Source organism: Phragmites australis, chromosome 5 (genome assembly GCF_958298935.1).
Source record: "Phragmites australis chromosome 5, lpPhrAust1.1, whole genome shotgun sequence".
NCBI classification, from domain to species: Eukaryota; Viridiplantae; Streptophyta; class Magnoliopsida; order Poales; family Poaceae; genus Phragmites; species Phragmites australis.
The window spans coordinates 5816455-5831727 of NC_084925.1; the positions used below are offsets into that span (position 1 = coordinate 5816455).

At 46.4% G+C, this 15273-nt stretch overlaps 1 protein-coding gene across 2 annotated transcripts; it reads left to right on the forward strand.

The window, feature by feature from the left end:
• Positions 1 to 220: 220 nt before the first annotated feature.
• Positions 221 to 11681, forward strand: LOC133918579 (uncharacterized). Of its 2 annotated transcripts, XM_062362517.1 has the most exons (11): positions 226 to 486; positions 604 to 632; positions 7581 to 7664; positions 7742 to 7795; positions 8022 to 8099; positions 9438 to 9491; positions 10021 to 10080; positions 10168 to 10263; positions 10618 to 10719; positions 10812 to 10892; positions 11094 to 11681. In XM_062362517.1, the coding sequence occupies exons 1-11, from the start codon at positions 432 to 434 to the stop codon at positions 11382 to 11384; spliced, it is 984 nt and encodes a 327-aa protein (XP_062218501.1). In that variant the 5' UTR covers positions 226 to 431; the 3' UTR covers positions 11385 to 11681. The 2 variants fall into 2 exon arrangements, with proteins under 2 accessions (XP_062218502.1, XP_062218501.1); XM_062362518.1 differs by lacking the exon at positions 604 to 632 and having other exon boundaries at positions 221 to 486.
• Positions 11682 to 15273: the final 3592 nt, after the last annotated feature.

The window sequence follows — 15273 nt, forward strand, 5'->3', positions numbered from 1 at the left end:
TAAATTAAGCTATTTCTTGTTGAATTTTAAACAAGCGAGCGAGATGGGTGGATTGAAGGGTTAATCCTAGTTGAGTTATAACGTGATACAACGAGGACACTGTTGACTACTTTTTCATCCTCTATTTTTTTCATTTTTAAAGGCATTTTGTATTTTATAATTCACGAAATTTTCGTTTGTAAAAAAAGCGCGGTAGTCTGTACTCTGCAGTCCGTACGGCGTGACGGACGCTTCTTCTTTACGCCGAGCATAGACATCGGGAGACGGCTGTGCAATCAGCCATAAACGGAAGCAAAAGCGCCTCCAAGAACACACACCTCAGGCAGTCAGGCGACCTCCAAAATTCAACCGCCGACCAAATCTCCCCGCTTGGCGCCTCTGATTCGGAGCCAAGCGCGCCGAATCTGACGCTCGAATCGCCTCCCGCGGCAATGGGGGCCGACTCCGAGGACGCCGTCAAGCAGCTCAGCCTCCTCATGGAGCAAGGTGCGTGCTTTCTTGGAGTTCTCTCTGAAGCTTGGCGCCGTTTCTTGGGGTTCTCTTTGCGATTTTTGCGGTGTTTCTGCCTTTCTGACTTCTATTTCTTGGTCTGGATCTTGTCAGTGGAGGCGCCGCTGAAGCGATCGTTTCAGGTATGGATCTGGGTCCCCTGTGGCCATTTGGCTGGAAAAGCATGGATCTTGGTGCTGTTTCTCGTGGTTTTTGTCCTCTGCAGTCGGATCATACTGTATCTTATCTAATTCAGCGAGGCTTGATCTGATTTAGAGTGGTAGAGTGAGCTACTCGGTGTCCTATTGACACCTAGGATCAGCTAAATCTTCATAGTTCAAAATGGGGGCATTTCTGATCTTCTCTTGGTTAATAATACATGCTAGAGGTGTGGTAATGCAGCCATGAGCTGCTAGGCAAGTGCGTGTCTGGAGATGTTGCTTGATCCGTGACAAATATGTGGTATGTAAAGTTGCTGCTTTGTCGAAGGGTTGGTCAGGGATGGTGGTGCTTCTCTGCTTGACCTCTTCTGGTGTAGTAGTTCTGCAGTGCCTTTGCATGTGTTATGAAATTTTTTATGCTTCCCTGGGTTGACATCCATTGGGAGCCCTGCCCCGTGGATCATGCTTCCGCCTTCCGCATGGACTTGCAAGATTGTGCTGATCTTGAGTCCACTAAGTGTGCCAAGTTAATTTTGTTGGATATTCCATCACACGTTCACCACTTTTAGATCCTTTTAGTTATTTACAACATTTTGTAATAATCCCTGTAATCAGGAAGTAGTTGAACACGTTCCACGGCTGGAGCTTTTCAGGGCATGTCCAGTCCGTGGACACGCACGTCGCTCGGCGTTCGCACGCCGCGCATGACGGGTAGATTCAGCTGTATTCGTTCCCTTTATATTTGCAATACAATAGCAGAAAACGCTGCCGCTACTTCGCAGCACAAACCACTCGTCTTCCACCTTGTTCCAGTCGCAGAGCTTGTTCCAACATTTGGTATCAGAGCCCCGTTGAGATCCCGGCAATCATGTCCCGCGTCTCTGCCCCGGGACGCCAGCAGCGAGCTGGTCAGTTGTCGCCTCCACGCCTTCATCATCGCCGCAGGTCGCCTTCTCCACCGCCGAGGCGCAATCGTCATCACCATGGCGATGTCGTCGAGCGAGTCGTCGAGAAGTCGTCGGCCGGCCTGGTCTACCCAGTCCTCACGCGCACTAACTACACGGAGTGGTCGCTCGTGATGCGCGTGAACTTGCAGGCGGCGGGCCTCTGGAGGGTCATCGAGACCGGCGTCGGCACCTACAACGACGATCGCCATGCCTTGGCCGCGCTCCTCCGTGCAGTGCCACTGGAGATGCAGGCTGGCTTGGCGGTCAAGGAGACGGCGACCGAAGCGTGGGATGCGATCCGCACAATTCGCGTCGGCGTCGACCGAGTCAAGGAAGCCAACGCTGAGAAGCTGCGACAAGACTTCAACGAGATCTCCTTCAAGCCAGGCGAGTCGGTGGAGGACTTCACCATGCGCATCAACACGCTCGCCAACGAGCTGCGCGTTTTAGGTGATGATCTGCCGGAAAAGGAGGTGGTGAGGAAGATGCTGCACTCTGTTCCTGAGCAGTTGGAGACCATTGCGATCTCCATCGAGACGCTTCTCGATCTCGACGCTATGTCGATCGAGGAGGTCGCCGGGCGGCTGCGTGCAGTCGAGAGGAGGAAGAAGACGGCACAGGCGAAAGAAAACGGCGGCCGCCTCCTACTCACGGAGGAGGAGTGGATCGCGCGTCTGAAGAGCCGAGATGGCGCTGGATCCGGATCGAGCTCCAACAACCGCGGGCGGCGCGGCAGTGGCAAGCCGCCGCGCGGACAAGGTCGCGGTACCGGCGGCAAAGGCGGGAAGCCCACGGCGAGCGAAGCCAACCCAAACGATGTTTGCGGTTACTGTGGCAAAAAAGGTCATTGGGCCAAGCAGTGTAGAAAGAAGAAGAGGGATGAAGAGGCCCATGTGGCCCAAGGTGAAGAGGAAGAACAAAGCCTGCTGATGGCCCACGTCGTCCTGGATGCAGCGTCGGCGTCGTCGCCCCCTTTCCCTGCTCCGGCTCTGTCTCCACGGCGCTGCGTCGAGATCCACGAGCACAAGGTGTTCGCCGACCTGAGCTCGCCGGAGGACCGCAGTGACCGCCGCTGGGTCCTCGACACCGGCGCTACCAACCATATGACTGGGGCCAAGTCCTTCTTCTCAGAGTTCGACACTCAGACCTGCGGCACCGTGAAATTTGGGGACGGCTCCGTCACTCGAATTGAGGGGCGCGGGTCCATCATCTTCACCTGCAAGAATGGAGAGCACCGCACATTGACAGGGGTGTATTTCATCCCGCGTCTGAGGGCCAACATCATCAGTATCGGTCAACTCGACGAGAATGGCTGCCGCGTGGACATCGACGCCGGAATCCTGCGCCTCTACGACCAGAGCAGACGCCTCCTCGCCAAGGTACACCGTGCGCCCTCCCGTCTGTACTACCTCGAGCTCGATGTGGGGCGGCCGGTGTGCCTGGCTGCAAGAAGCTCCGAGGCGGCGTGGCAGTGGCACGCGCGGTTCGGACATCTGAACTTCGCGTCGCTCCGCAAGATGGCCAGTCAACAGATGGTGCGTGGGCTGCCGTCACTTGATCAGGCAGATCAGGTGTGCGACGGTTGTCTGGCGGGCAAACAGCGACGCGCGGCGTTCCCGGATCATGCACGACGCAGGGCAGAGCATGCTCTGGATCTGGTTCATGGTGATCTTTGCGGGCCGATCACACCACCGACGCCAAGTGGTAACCAATATTTCCTACTTCTAGTAGATGACATGAGCAGATTCATGTGGCTGCGACTTCTCTCTCACAAGAGTCAGGCGCCATCGGAGATAAAGAATTTCCAAGCTGCAGTTGAAGTCGAGACCGGGCGCAAGCTGAAGGTTCTGCGCACGGACCGTGGGGGGGAGTTCACCTCCATCGAGTTCGGAAGATACTGCGCAGAGCGTGGCGTCGAGCGGCAGCTCACTGCACCCTACTCCCCGCAACAGAACGGGGTGGTTGAGCGCCGCAACCAGAGCGTGGTCGCCATGGCACGCTGCATGCTCAAAGCCAAGAAGATGCCCGGGTACTTCTGGGGAGAAGCGGTCTCAACGGCCGTGTACATTCTCGACCGCTCGCCCACACGTGCACTCGTCGGCAAGACTCCCTACGAAGCCTGGCATGGTGAAGCGCCCGCTGTGCACTACTTCAGAACCTTCGGGTGTGTCGCTCATGTCAAAGTGACGCGTCCAAACCTGCAGAAGCTGGAAGACAGGAGCATCAAGACAGTGTTCGTGGGATATGAAGCCGGCTCCAAAGCCTACCGCTGCTATGATCCCGTTGGCAAGCGTGTCATCATCAGCCGCGACGTCGTCTTCGACGAGGCGGCGCACTGGAGCTGGGAGAACGGCGACGAGAACGGGGGTGTCGATGGCGAGCCTTTCGTTGTCGAGTACATCACGAAGGTGATCACCACGCCGCAAGCTGATGCACGTACTCCTTCCCCTTCACCAGGCCCGGCATCACCGAGAACGCCTCCAGCACCTCACGCGGCTTCACCAGCACCGGCATCGCCTGCAGCACCGGCATCGCCCGCGTCTCCGATCAGCTTCGTGTCGCCACCACCTGAGTTCGACGACGACGCCCTCGACGTTGGACATGATGACGCCCCACTTCGGTACAGGACCCTCGACTCCGTGATCGGGCCTGCACCAGCGCCTGGATTTGCACAGAGAGTGCTGGGAGACGAGCTCAACTTCACTACTGCTGAAGAGCCAGCCTCTTTCGGAGAAGCAGAGAAGGAAGCATCATGGCGCAAGGCAATGCGTGAAGAAGTCAAGGCAATTGAGGACAATCACACGTGGGAGCTTGTCTCACTGCCTGCTGGTCACAAGGCGATTGGGCTCAAGTGGGTGTTTAAGGTGAAGCGCAATGAGAGCGGCGACATCGTGCGACACAAGGCACGATTGGTGGCAAAGGGCTATGTTCAGCGAGCCGGGATTGACTTCGACGAGGTCTTTGCACCGGTGGCACGGCTGGAGTCGGTGCGGATGATGGTGGCACTTGCAGCTCACGAGAAGTGGGAAGTACATCACATGGATGTCAAGAGCGCGTTCTTGAATGGAGAATTGAAGGAGGAAGTGTATGTCCAGCAGCCGCTTGGATTCGTTGTTGCAGGCAGCGAGCACAAAGTACTTCGTCTTCGCAATGCGTTGTATGGACTCCGACAAGCACCGAGGGCCTGGAATGCTAAGTTGGACGCCACCATGGCATCACTTAGTTTCCAGAGGAGCAGCTCCGAGCATGGGATTTACACGCGCAGCAGAGAAGAAGGACGGCTAATCGTCGGTGTTTATGTAGATGATCTTATCATTACTGGCACCAGCCGAGAGCTCATTGAGGAATTCAAGTCAGAGATGAAGAAAACCTTTCAGATGAGTGATCTTGGTCTCCTATCTTATTATCTTGGCATTGAGATCAAGCAGGGGAAACAGGGCATTTTTCTCAGTCAGACTGCGTATGCAGCAAAGTTGCTTGATCGTTGTGGCATGAAGGCCTGTAATCCCAGTGCAGCACCTATGGAGAGTCGTTTGAAGTTGAGCAAACACAGCACAGCAGAGGCTGTTAATCCCACTGAGTACAGAAGAATTGTCGGTGCACTTAGGTACTTGCTCCATACCCGACCAGATTTAGCATTCGCGGTTGGTTACCTGAGCAGATTCTTGGAGGCACCACACGAAGATCATCTTGCTGCAGTGAAGCGCGTGTTGCGGTATATTGCTGGCACGCAGGAGAAGGGTCTGCACTACTGCAGACAGGAGGAAGAAGTGCCAAAGCTAGTCGGTTTCAGTGATGCAGACATGGCCGGCGACACTGATGATCGTAAAAGCACCAGTGGCATCATTTTCTTCCTCGGTGGAAACCCCATCACTTGGCAGTCGGTCAAACAAAAGGTTGTGGCTCTATCGTCGTGCGAAGCAGAATACATAGCGGCTGCCACAGCTGCGTGTCAAGGTATCTGGCTTGCTCGACTCCTTGCTGATATGAATGGAATGAAGGTTGGTGTTCCTGAGCTGCTGGTTGACAACCAATCGGCGATTGCTTTGAGCAAAAATCCGGTGTTCCATGATAGAAGCAAGCACATCGACGTGCGCTACCACTTCCTTCGGCAGTGCGTTGATGAAGGCAGCATCATTCTTAGTCACATTGCAACAGATCAGCAATTGGCGGACATACTGACCAAGGCACTTGGGCGTGTTCGTTTCCAGAAGCTGCGCGACAGAATTGATGCAGGTGATCGTGTTCAGGATTAGGGGGAGAATTGTTGGATATTCCATCACACGTTCACCACTTTTAGATCCTTTTAGTTATTTACAACATTTTGTAATAATCCCTGTAATCAGGAAGTAGTTGAACACGTTCCACGGCTGGAGCTTTTCAGGGCATGTCCAGTCCGTGGACACGCACGTCGCTCGGCGTTCGCACGCCGCGCATGACGGGTAGATTCAGTTGTATTCGTTCCCTTTATATTTGCAATACAATAGCAGAAAACGCTGCCGCTACTTCGCAGCACAAACCACTCGTCTTCCACCTTGTTCCAGTCGCAGAGCTTGTTCCAACAAATTTGGCCATATTCGGTAGTATTCGATGTGCCATTTTTTAGATTTGCTGCTACCTGTCGCCTAGGAACTTTTCCGGTGCCGTGACGTGGTGCGCCCTTTTTGTTTTTAACGTTAACCGAACTTGCATCCTAAAGTTTGAAGACATGTGTTTAAACAATGAACGTTTAGTATTGTCTCTATGTTACCACTTTGCCCATTTTTGTAAAAGAGTTTAAAAGACGTAATGTTCCACCATGTGCTAAATTGTAAGCTTGGGATGCCTACTTAATATCAGGTGGAATCTATTTGTGGAATAAGAATTATGCTGTTAGTGGACAATCTGCGGTAGCACTCATAAGAAGTGCAGAGTCAATTCCATTTGTTGCTTTAGCTAGTGATACGATAACTTTTAGAAACCAGCAAGAATTGTGTCTCTGTTGGGTAAACTGAAGAGTCTTGCCACATTCAACTGAATTATATCTGATTCTCATTAGAATTCTGGCTGTTTTTCCTTTTTATTCTTTCCATTCAGAAAGCTACATTCTCCGATTGGAGGTAAAAACTGAACTGGAACCTCCAGAAAGCAGCCAAGTTTCCCTTCACGAGCCCCTCCAAGAATTGATTTGTCCGCCTGATTTACCTGTAATTACTGCACCTAGAATTATAAATCAAAGAAATGGTAGTATATAGACTATTTTCTCTCCGTCTATTTTCTTTATTGAAGGCTGGACAATTAACTTGAGTTATTGAGTTATTTTCCCATTGTCGAGTCCTCTCTAGCTACAGATGCATGAAAGAAAGAGCTATGATAGTGAAACAGAAATAACCACTCCTATCCCACTTTGGAAGGTTTTTTCATAGCAGAATTCCAAGATTATAGAAGAGAATGTCCAATATAATATTGTGCTTTTCATTGGGCGATTTCGGTCATCAATAACTGATGCTTGTGGAACAGACCAGCCACCTTGCAAATTTGAATTGAATCTAAAACAATTACAAGAAGAATCATAGATTATCACTTGGTGCATCTCCATCCATTTTTTGAAAGATCTTTTCATCACTAGTGGTTGCAAAGATGCTTTATTAATTTACATTACTCATTTCATAGAGGAAAGTTCGGTGGTTTGAGCCTGCATGCTGTATTTGATATATGCTTCTTTCAAAACTCCAGTTGCTGGAATTGCAGAACTACTAAAGAGATTCATAGTGACTTTTTATCCATGCTTTGTACTACCTATCATGTTGCCATATTATGTACTCGTATGTTTGACTATATGGATATGAAAATCTTTTCGAAAAAGTTTGTGTCCTAATATTTATTCTTCATTTGGATGGTATTTTAATGTTATATGATTGTTTGATCATCAACTTAATCTGTGACTGTAAAGTGAATATTGTTTCCGTGGGAAAAATATCTAAGCATATCTTGTTTATTTCAGAATGTGCACCAGGGCTACCCAAAAGAAACGCTGTTACGTTTCCTGAAGGCTAGAGAGTGGAACGTATCAAAGGCTCATAAAATGGTAATCTTACCTATGAACTTTCTCAATAGCAGGAGAACTGATTACTTAAATGGTTACTAATATGTTTGTTTCTATAGATTGTAGATTCTTTGAACTGGAGGATCCAAAACGAAATTGATAGCGTGCTGGAGGTGAGTGATCCTTTCTAGAATATATTCCAGACATGTTACTGAATCTATGCCAATCAGATAGCTATGGGAGCTTCTCTTATTGTCTACAATTTCAATTTGTTCCTAATCATATCTCTTTTTAATTATTTGCTTAACTAGTACATCATATATCACCTCTGTTTTCGCTTTGTTTGTCTAGCATATTACTTCATTATTGCTGATTGCTGTCTGCACTGTCCATCTGCAGAGACCCATAGTCCCAGTAGATTTATACAGATCGATACGTGATTCACAACTTGTTGGACTGTCAGGATACACGAAGGAGGTATTGCTATTTACTTCCAATAACTAAGAATCTATTTATTGGTTGAACTATCAATTGCCCACAATACAAGATATTTGTTACCCTGTCGGAATTGCTTGTGATGCAACTATTTGTGTGTTCGAAGTAGTCATGCCTTTTTCTTGTTGGTGTCCTGAGGCCACCATATGCTTGTAACTAATATATTTGTAGCTGCACTTACTTCAATTATTATGGTACGAGTGGGCAGCTGACACGATAAGGGCAGACACCCTCTAATCTTCGGGCTTTCAAGAAGAGGCTCTGATTGGGCAAAGCCCTTTACTAGATTGATTGATTTCCAGGACCCCTTGGTATGCTTTTACAGTATTACGCACGGCTAACTAACACATCTCATGGGCTAATAAACTAACTAGGACTCCTAGATATTACCTTCCAATACTCGGACTCCCTAAAGATAGCAAGAGATGACATACTAATAATAACCAATCTAACCGACTAGGCCTCTTAGATGTTTCCATAACATCAGGTGACACTAGAAAAGGTAAATATACTGAATAAAGATATTTGCATTGAAGATGTTAAAAAGTTTTAGCTTATGTTGGTCTTCAATCTTCCACGGAGTGATGTCTAGTGGCAGAAACAATATAACCAACCTTTTAACTAGGAAAGCTGGGTAATGCATATCCTAAGATGGAAATCCAGGCGATTTATAGCAAGACATGTCCTAAGCTGAGAGCTATTAGTTTCAAAGTAATGTGTGCCATCTCACAAATTTTGCTTCCATTGTGATAACTCCAGTGGAGTTGACAGCATTTGATTATTAAGATCTGTAGGGCTGCCTTTGAGTTTGCCTTTCATAATGCCCTTCCTATAGTGCAACTTCATACAGCCATTAGTTTCCCCATTCGTAAAATTGGTCTGCAATGTTTCTCTATGCTGCTTTGCGATGCACTACTTGAGTCTCTTAGGGCCTGTTTGGCAGAGCTCCCCCGATTCCAACCGGGTTCTGGGAGCTCTGCCAAACAGCAGCTTTCAGCTTTTAGCTCCCTGTGTGGAATCCGTGAGAATGATTCTCTGAAATGAACTAAAAGTTGGGGGCTGAAAAAAACAGTTTTCCCTGATTCACTTCCCGCAGAGAATTACTTCTTCCATATATTTTATTTTAGAGAATCACTTTCAGCCACAGAATCATTTCTTCCAGAGAATCACTCCTCGTAGAGAATTTGAATCAGGGAGAATTCTACCAAACGGGCCCTTAATACCCATAAATATAGCAAGTCTGCTATCCTAATTGTTAGTTAGTTGTGGTAATTTTAATAATAATTTATTTCTTTCTATCGTTGTTTCTCTTATTGACAGGGTCTCCCAGTTTTTGCCATCGGTGTTGGACAGAGCACATATGACAAAGCTTCAGTAATTACTCAATGCTTGTTATTTGTCGAGTAAATTTAAAAAACAACTATTTTGACATAAGTATCAGAGAACTACAACTTTTATGCACATATCTCAGAACTACAACTATGTTGACAATGTGTGCTACAAAACTACAAATTTCTCGTTGATCTGCAATTATTGTTCTCACAGAACTACATCTTGGGCATAAAGAGTTGTAGTTTTGTGAGAAAGTTGTAATTTTGTGGCACACATTGTCAAAAAAATTGTAGTTCTGTGATAATGTCAGAATAGTTGTAGTTTTTAAATTTGCTCTTATTTTTTGAGTAGGCTACATCCAAAATCTTGAACCTGGCTGATTTTACTTTATACTGTGTAAACAGATATTTTTCTAATGTTGATGTAACCTTTTAGGCTTTTAGCATTTCACCATCATCTGTTAGTGGCCTAAACAATGATCTTATCTGATAACTTATGATATTTGTAGCACTGTGCTTCTTTATTCTGTATTGCGTTTTGTCAACTAAAAATAGAGCTATTGTCTCTTCAGGTCCACTACTATGTGCAGTCCCATATCCAGATTAATGAATACCGTGATCGTATAATTTTAGTGAGTATCCAACAACATCGTCAAGCTTATTATATTGTTTATGTTAACACAGAAATTTGTTTGTAATGTTTATTTCTATCATATTAGCCCATGTTGACAGAAAAGTTTGGACGGCCTATTACTGGCTGTATAAAAGTTTTGGATATGACTGCTTTGAAGTTATCGGCACTGAGCCAAATAAAGGTATGTTTTGTGACTGATTCCCAAATTTTGTTCTTTAATGAGTTCATGTGTAACTGTTTTGGTATTCTTTTATCTATATTTATGGATGTGTAAATGTTAAACTTGACTGTAATAAGCATGTCCTAACCCCTTGCATTCATAGGAGCAACTTAAACCTTGAACTTTGAGCTGTCCACCGTCCAGCTCAGGTCTCTATGCCATTCAAGTAACAAACTGAAGTGTTAACGCTGATGCACAGGGACTAATTTTTTTACTTGTCCCATATTTTTTTAACAAAGTTGTGCACTGTCTTCATTACTTGTGTTGCTTCTGGGTAGTGAGCGTGGTATGTTTCCTTGTTAATATGGTTTACAGATGTTGACCTCCATATCAACAGTTGATGATCTGAATTACCCTGAAAAGACACAGACCTATTACGTGGTTAACGTTCCATACATATTTTCCGCCTGTTGGAAGGTACTGCCAATTTCCATTAGTGTTTAGGCCTGACGTTTTGCTAGTGAGCTTTTAGCAAAATCTTACGACATTTTATTTGAGCGTGCTGCTAGGTTGTGAAGCCCTTATTGCAGGAGAGAACCAAAAAGAAGGTTAAAGTTCTGAATGGTTGTGGGAGAGATGAACTCCTAAAGGTAAATCACTGTCTATTACTTTGTTTCTTGTTGGTTCTTATTTTCACATGAATTTCTGGGCGTCAATATTAATACTCTTCGGTGAATTTGAGTAGCTATAAGCCTGCAGGAATGCTACAGAACATAATAGTACCTGTCTTTTTAGCATTTTCCTTTAGTATTCAAAATATGTTGAGCAGTTGTCATGCTTGATTTATGTAGATCATGGACTATTCATCACTTCCCCATTTCTGCCGACGGGAGGGGTCTGGGTCATCAAAGCATTCGTCTACTGATGTTGACAATTGCTTCTCCCTTGATCATCCTTTCCACAAAGAACTTTATGGTCATATCAACAAGCAAGCATCACACAAGGAGCTCATCAAGATGGGATCATTGCATGTCAGCATTCCTGAGCCAGATGCAGATGATGCAAAGATTGTTGAGGTCATCCAGGCTGAGTTTCAAAAGATCGGTGAGCAGAATGAATCCACGAATGGCCACAAGGATTAGAACGCATCAAGGATGGGCGATCTGCTGAACACCTTAACCGGTGCTGGTGACCTCTGACAAAAATTGATTATTCATGTTCATGCCTCTATTTTGATTCACAGTCCCCAGTTGCCTGGGGAATATAGTAGCAATGTCTTGCATTTCCATGATGCAAGCTTGAGTTTATAGTTGGAGAGGCCGAGAGATAAACCGGGCAGTGTATATTAGATGGACATGATGTCATAAACGCCTTTTGTTAGTGTAACCAACATATATTTAGCTGTTATAAGGAAATCCATGGAAGCGCCTTTGGCACAATTTTGCACCGGGATGTTTTAGTCAATTTCTGTAGAAGTATTGATGAGTTGTGACTGATAACTTCGCTTCGCAGTTTCAACAAAATGAGTTGTGAGAATGAGTAGTGTAGGGTGGAACTAGGACCTAATACTATAACAAGAAGCAGATTCAGCTCATGCAGGAGAGCTTGGCAGGTGCAGCAATGCATGTCTGTTGAGCTCCCGTTCAACTGCTTGGCACCCTTGCTCTCCAGGTACTTGCAGAACCCTGGATGCCAGCAGCCTGATCACCTGGAGCAGGTTGAGCGCGTCGTAGCCAGGCCAGCCGGTGCCACCCAACGGCCGCATGTACGCGATCACCGTGCCCGTGACGTGTCTGAGAAGAACAGAGACTTTTTTTAAGAACCCTTAGGAGAACTACCGTTGACTATCTCCAATCATATTCTTTTTATTTCATTCCTTTTCTGATTCCCTTTTCTGTTCCTATTCACTTTATTTTCTCTTATTTTCAACAGCTTCTCTCTGAGAGGAATCGCGAAGGAAAATAAGAGAGAGAAATTCCGTCGTGAAGGGAAACCGTTGGAGCGCTGAAGGGAAAAAAAATCTTTTCAAGACGAGATTTTGGTCTCCAAAAGGAAGTTGTTGGGGCTAGCCTCAACATAAAGTGCAAAAAAAAAAAAGGATATTGGAGGCCTCGTCCTTGATTGTCTACATGATTAGGTTTGGACGTTGTTCCATACAGTCAAAAATCAGTATATTCCTCTCTTTCTAAATTTCCCAACAAACTAGAATGATGAACGACTTGAGATATTTCCTGTGAGTATTAGGTGTGTGCGCGAGGGCTATCCACCTATCATGTGTTGACTTTGAGGGTGGCCATGAAGCCGGGGTGATGGCCGGCTGTGATAGCCATTGTGCTATCTGGCACTAGATGACTAGACACGTTGAGAGTATCTGCACTCAATAAAGAGATGGAAGCTGGATTCATGTGCTTTCCTACATAGGACAGATGTTGCATTGCAGGCCCAACCCCTTTTGGCTAGCTGATCAGTGATCCAGAGCCTGTTTTGGTTGGTCAACCAAGTGAAGAATTTGCACTTCAGAGATGCCTAGACCTTCTAGAGTAGCGAGTTGTGAACTTGTGATTGGTGTCCACAGAACCCTAGAACTGCACGTTGTAGGCTGATGTTGTGGTGTTTTACCCATGTTTAGAGAACTTCCAGGAAATGTCATCTTGGACGTGTGGCTGTAGGTGCACCTGCTGCGCAGCTTTCCATAACAATGTGCTGATGAATGAAGCGCAATGCCATGGATCCACAAATTATTTTCAAACGCCTCTCAGAGCATTTGCCATTTCTCTCTGGTTACATAGTAGAGGAGCAGGGTGAAGTCCATGGGCCTGCGCCCCTGAGCCCAAACCGAGTGCCAAAAAGAGATAAGGCCCCCACTGCCAATGATTATTTTGGTTGAGGTCGCGAAGAGGAGTCTGCCAATGTTGTTGCATGATATTTTAGTTTTGACCCACGGCTTGTGACGAGCTTTACATTCCTGCCACAGCCAATGCTGCTGCAGAGCCTTTCCGAAGGCAACCAAATGAAGAATCCCAAGACCTCTTTGCTCTTTGGCCTGCACACTTTTTGCCAATTGACTTTGCAGTTTCCTCCTGACAAAGGTTTGCATCCAGACCAGAGGAGTTGCCTTCTGGTAGAGTCGATATCCCTAAGAGCCCTTTTGGCGCTTTGATAGTCGTTAGGAAGTAGATCGGTTGCGAAGATTGGACGGATTTGACCAAGGTCAGCCACCCGCTTGGAGCAATATTATTTCCTTTTCACATTGCCGTCTTGCCAACCGCCTTGTCAACAAGTGACTGAAGGTCCGATCTCTTTAGGTGTCGGATTGACAATGGCAAGCCAAGGTAGGTGATAGGGAAATCCGAGTGTACGACCAGTAAATAGGTTAGGATTTCATCCATGTTTAGACCGGAGCACCTAATCTTGGTCACTGTAGTCTTGAAAAAGTTACTCCTAAGGCCCGTTGCTTCCTCAAAATTGTTTAAGATATGTGCTAGGGCCAAGACGTCTTCCCTCTTTGGAGATACAAAGACGACCATATCATCAGCGTACATAGAGAAATTGTGACAGCCCAAAATCCTTAATCATATCATTAAGCATTCATGAGCATCATTATCATAATAATTGAAGTTTTGAGCAAGTAATTAATGCAATTAAAAATTAAACAAAAATTATTAAAATTAAATTTAAGTGATGCTTTGTTAAGGAACTCAAAATATTGCCATGCAACCTAGGGTTGGAAATAATTTTAGAAATTAGTCCATGCCATTTAAAGAATATTAGTAATTTCCCAAAATTTTGGGAATTATTTTGAAGCCCTAACAAATTCAGCAATTTAGAAAAGGTTGCATCTTTGAAGAATTTTAATTAAAATTTGGCTTAGGCTTTTTGGGTCAAACCAGTTAAAATAGATTTCACCTGAATTATAGTTTCACACAAAAATTGTCCCACGATTTTTGGTCCACAAGAATACATGTTTTTGAATTAGAGAAGTGGAGGGGATCTTTTTCTTTCGATCGGTCACTGTTCCAATCGGCCCCACTCGTCATCCCCTCCTTCCTCTCACTTAGTCGAGCGGCTTTGAGAGGGCGGCCATTGTTGTGGACTTTTGAGGCCGGCCAACGCCACGTCGCCGGCCATCAAGGCTTCCAGGGGGTTCATCCGCTGCCATACCCCTCTCTCTCTCACCCTTATCTCTCTCCCTCCCACTCACGTCTCTCTCTCTTAGCCGAAGAGAGAGCACATCACAGCACAACACCGCTGAGCTCTAATCCGCCATGCTCGAGCTCCCACTAGCCTTAACTCGACCGTGTGAAGCCTCGAGGTGGATCACCCGACGCCCTTAGCCACTTTCCCAGGCTTTTCCCGCACGAATCGAGCTCGACAGCACCGTCTTCCTCTTCTCTGGTGCCTCCCCTCCGCCCCTCATCGATGACACACAGCTGTGAAGCTTCTCCAGCCCAACCAAGAGCTTGGTGAGCTCCCCGTGCTCCCCTCTACCTTTCGCGCACTTCAATTTGGGCTTAGCCCGTGGTCGGAGCGCCTTCCCCCGTACGACAGTGCGCTGCCATCCGCCTATGCACGTTGCTGGCCGAGCCACAGCCGGACTCATTGGCCAATATGCACTCTGTTGGATCCGCATACTCGCGTAGATGCCGTAGGTTCCTTCGGCCGGGCCGATTGGATTGTCGTTCGCCGCCGGTGCATTAGGCCAACGCCACCGGGGCACTGTGCAGCCAGGTCTCAGGTCAATTTTGACCCGAGTCAAGTAAGCCTGGGCCCACGGTCATGACAGTGGCTAGCTCAGCACCGATGCAAAAAGTTTCTAGCTATTTTAATGTTCAGGTAAATTGGATATACACATTAAAATACTAGGAGCCATGAACTATGTATTTAAATTTCATGGGTTAATACATGTATTTAAGCTTTATTAATTCATAATTAGTTATTAGTAATTCCAAAATTGATGAAATCAATTTTGTTAATCTTAGTATATTATGCAATGTTCATTAGAAATCCTCATACTCATGTTAAATATAGTTA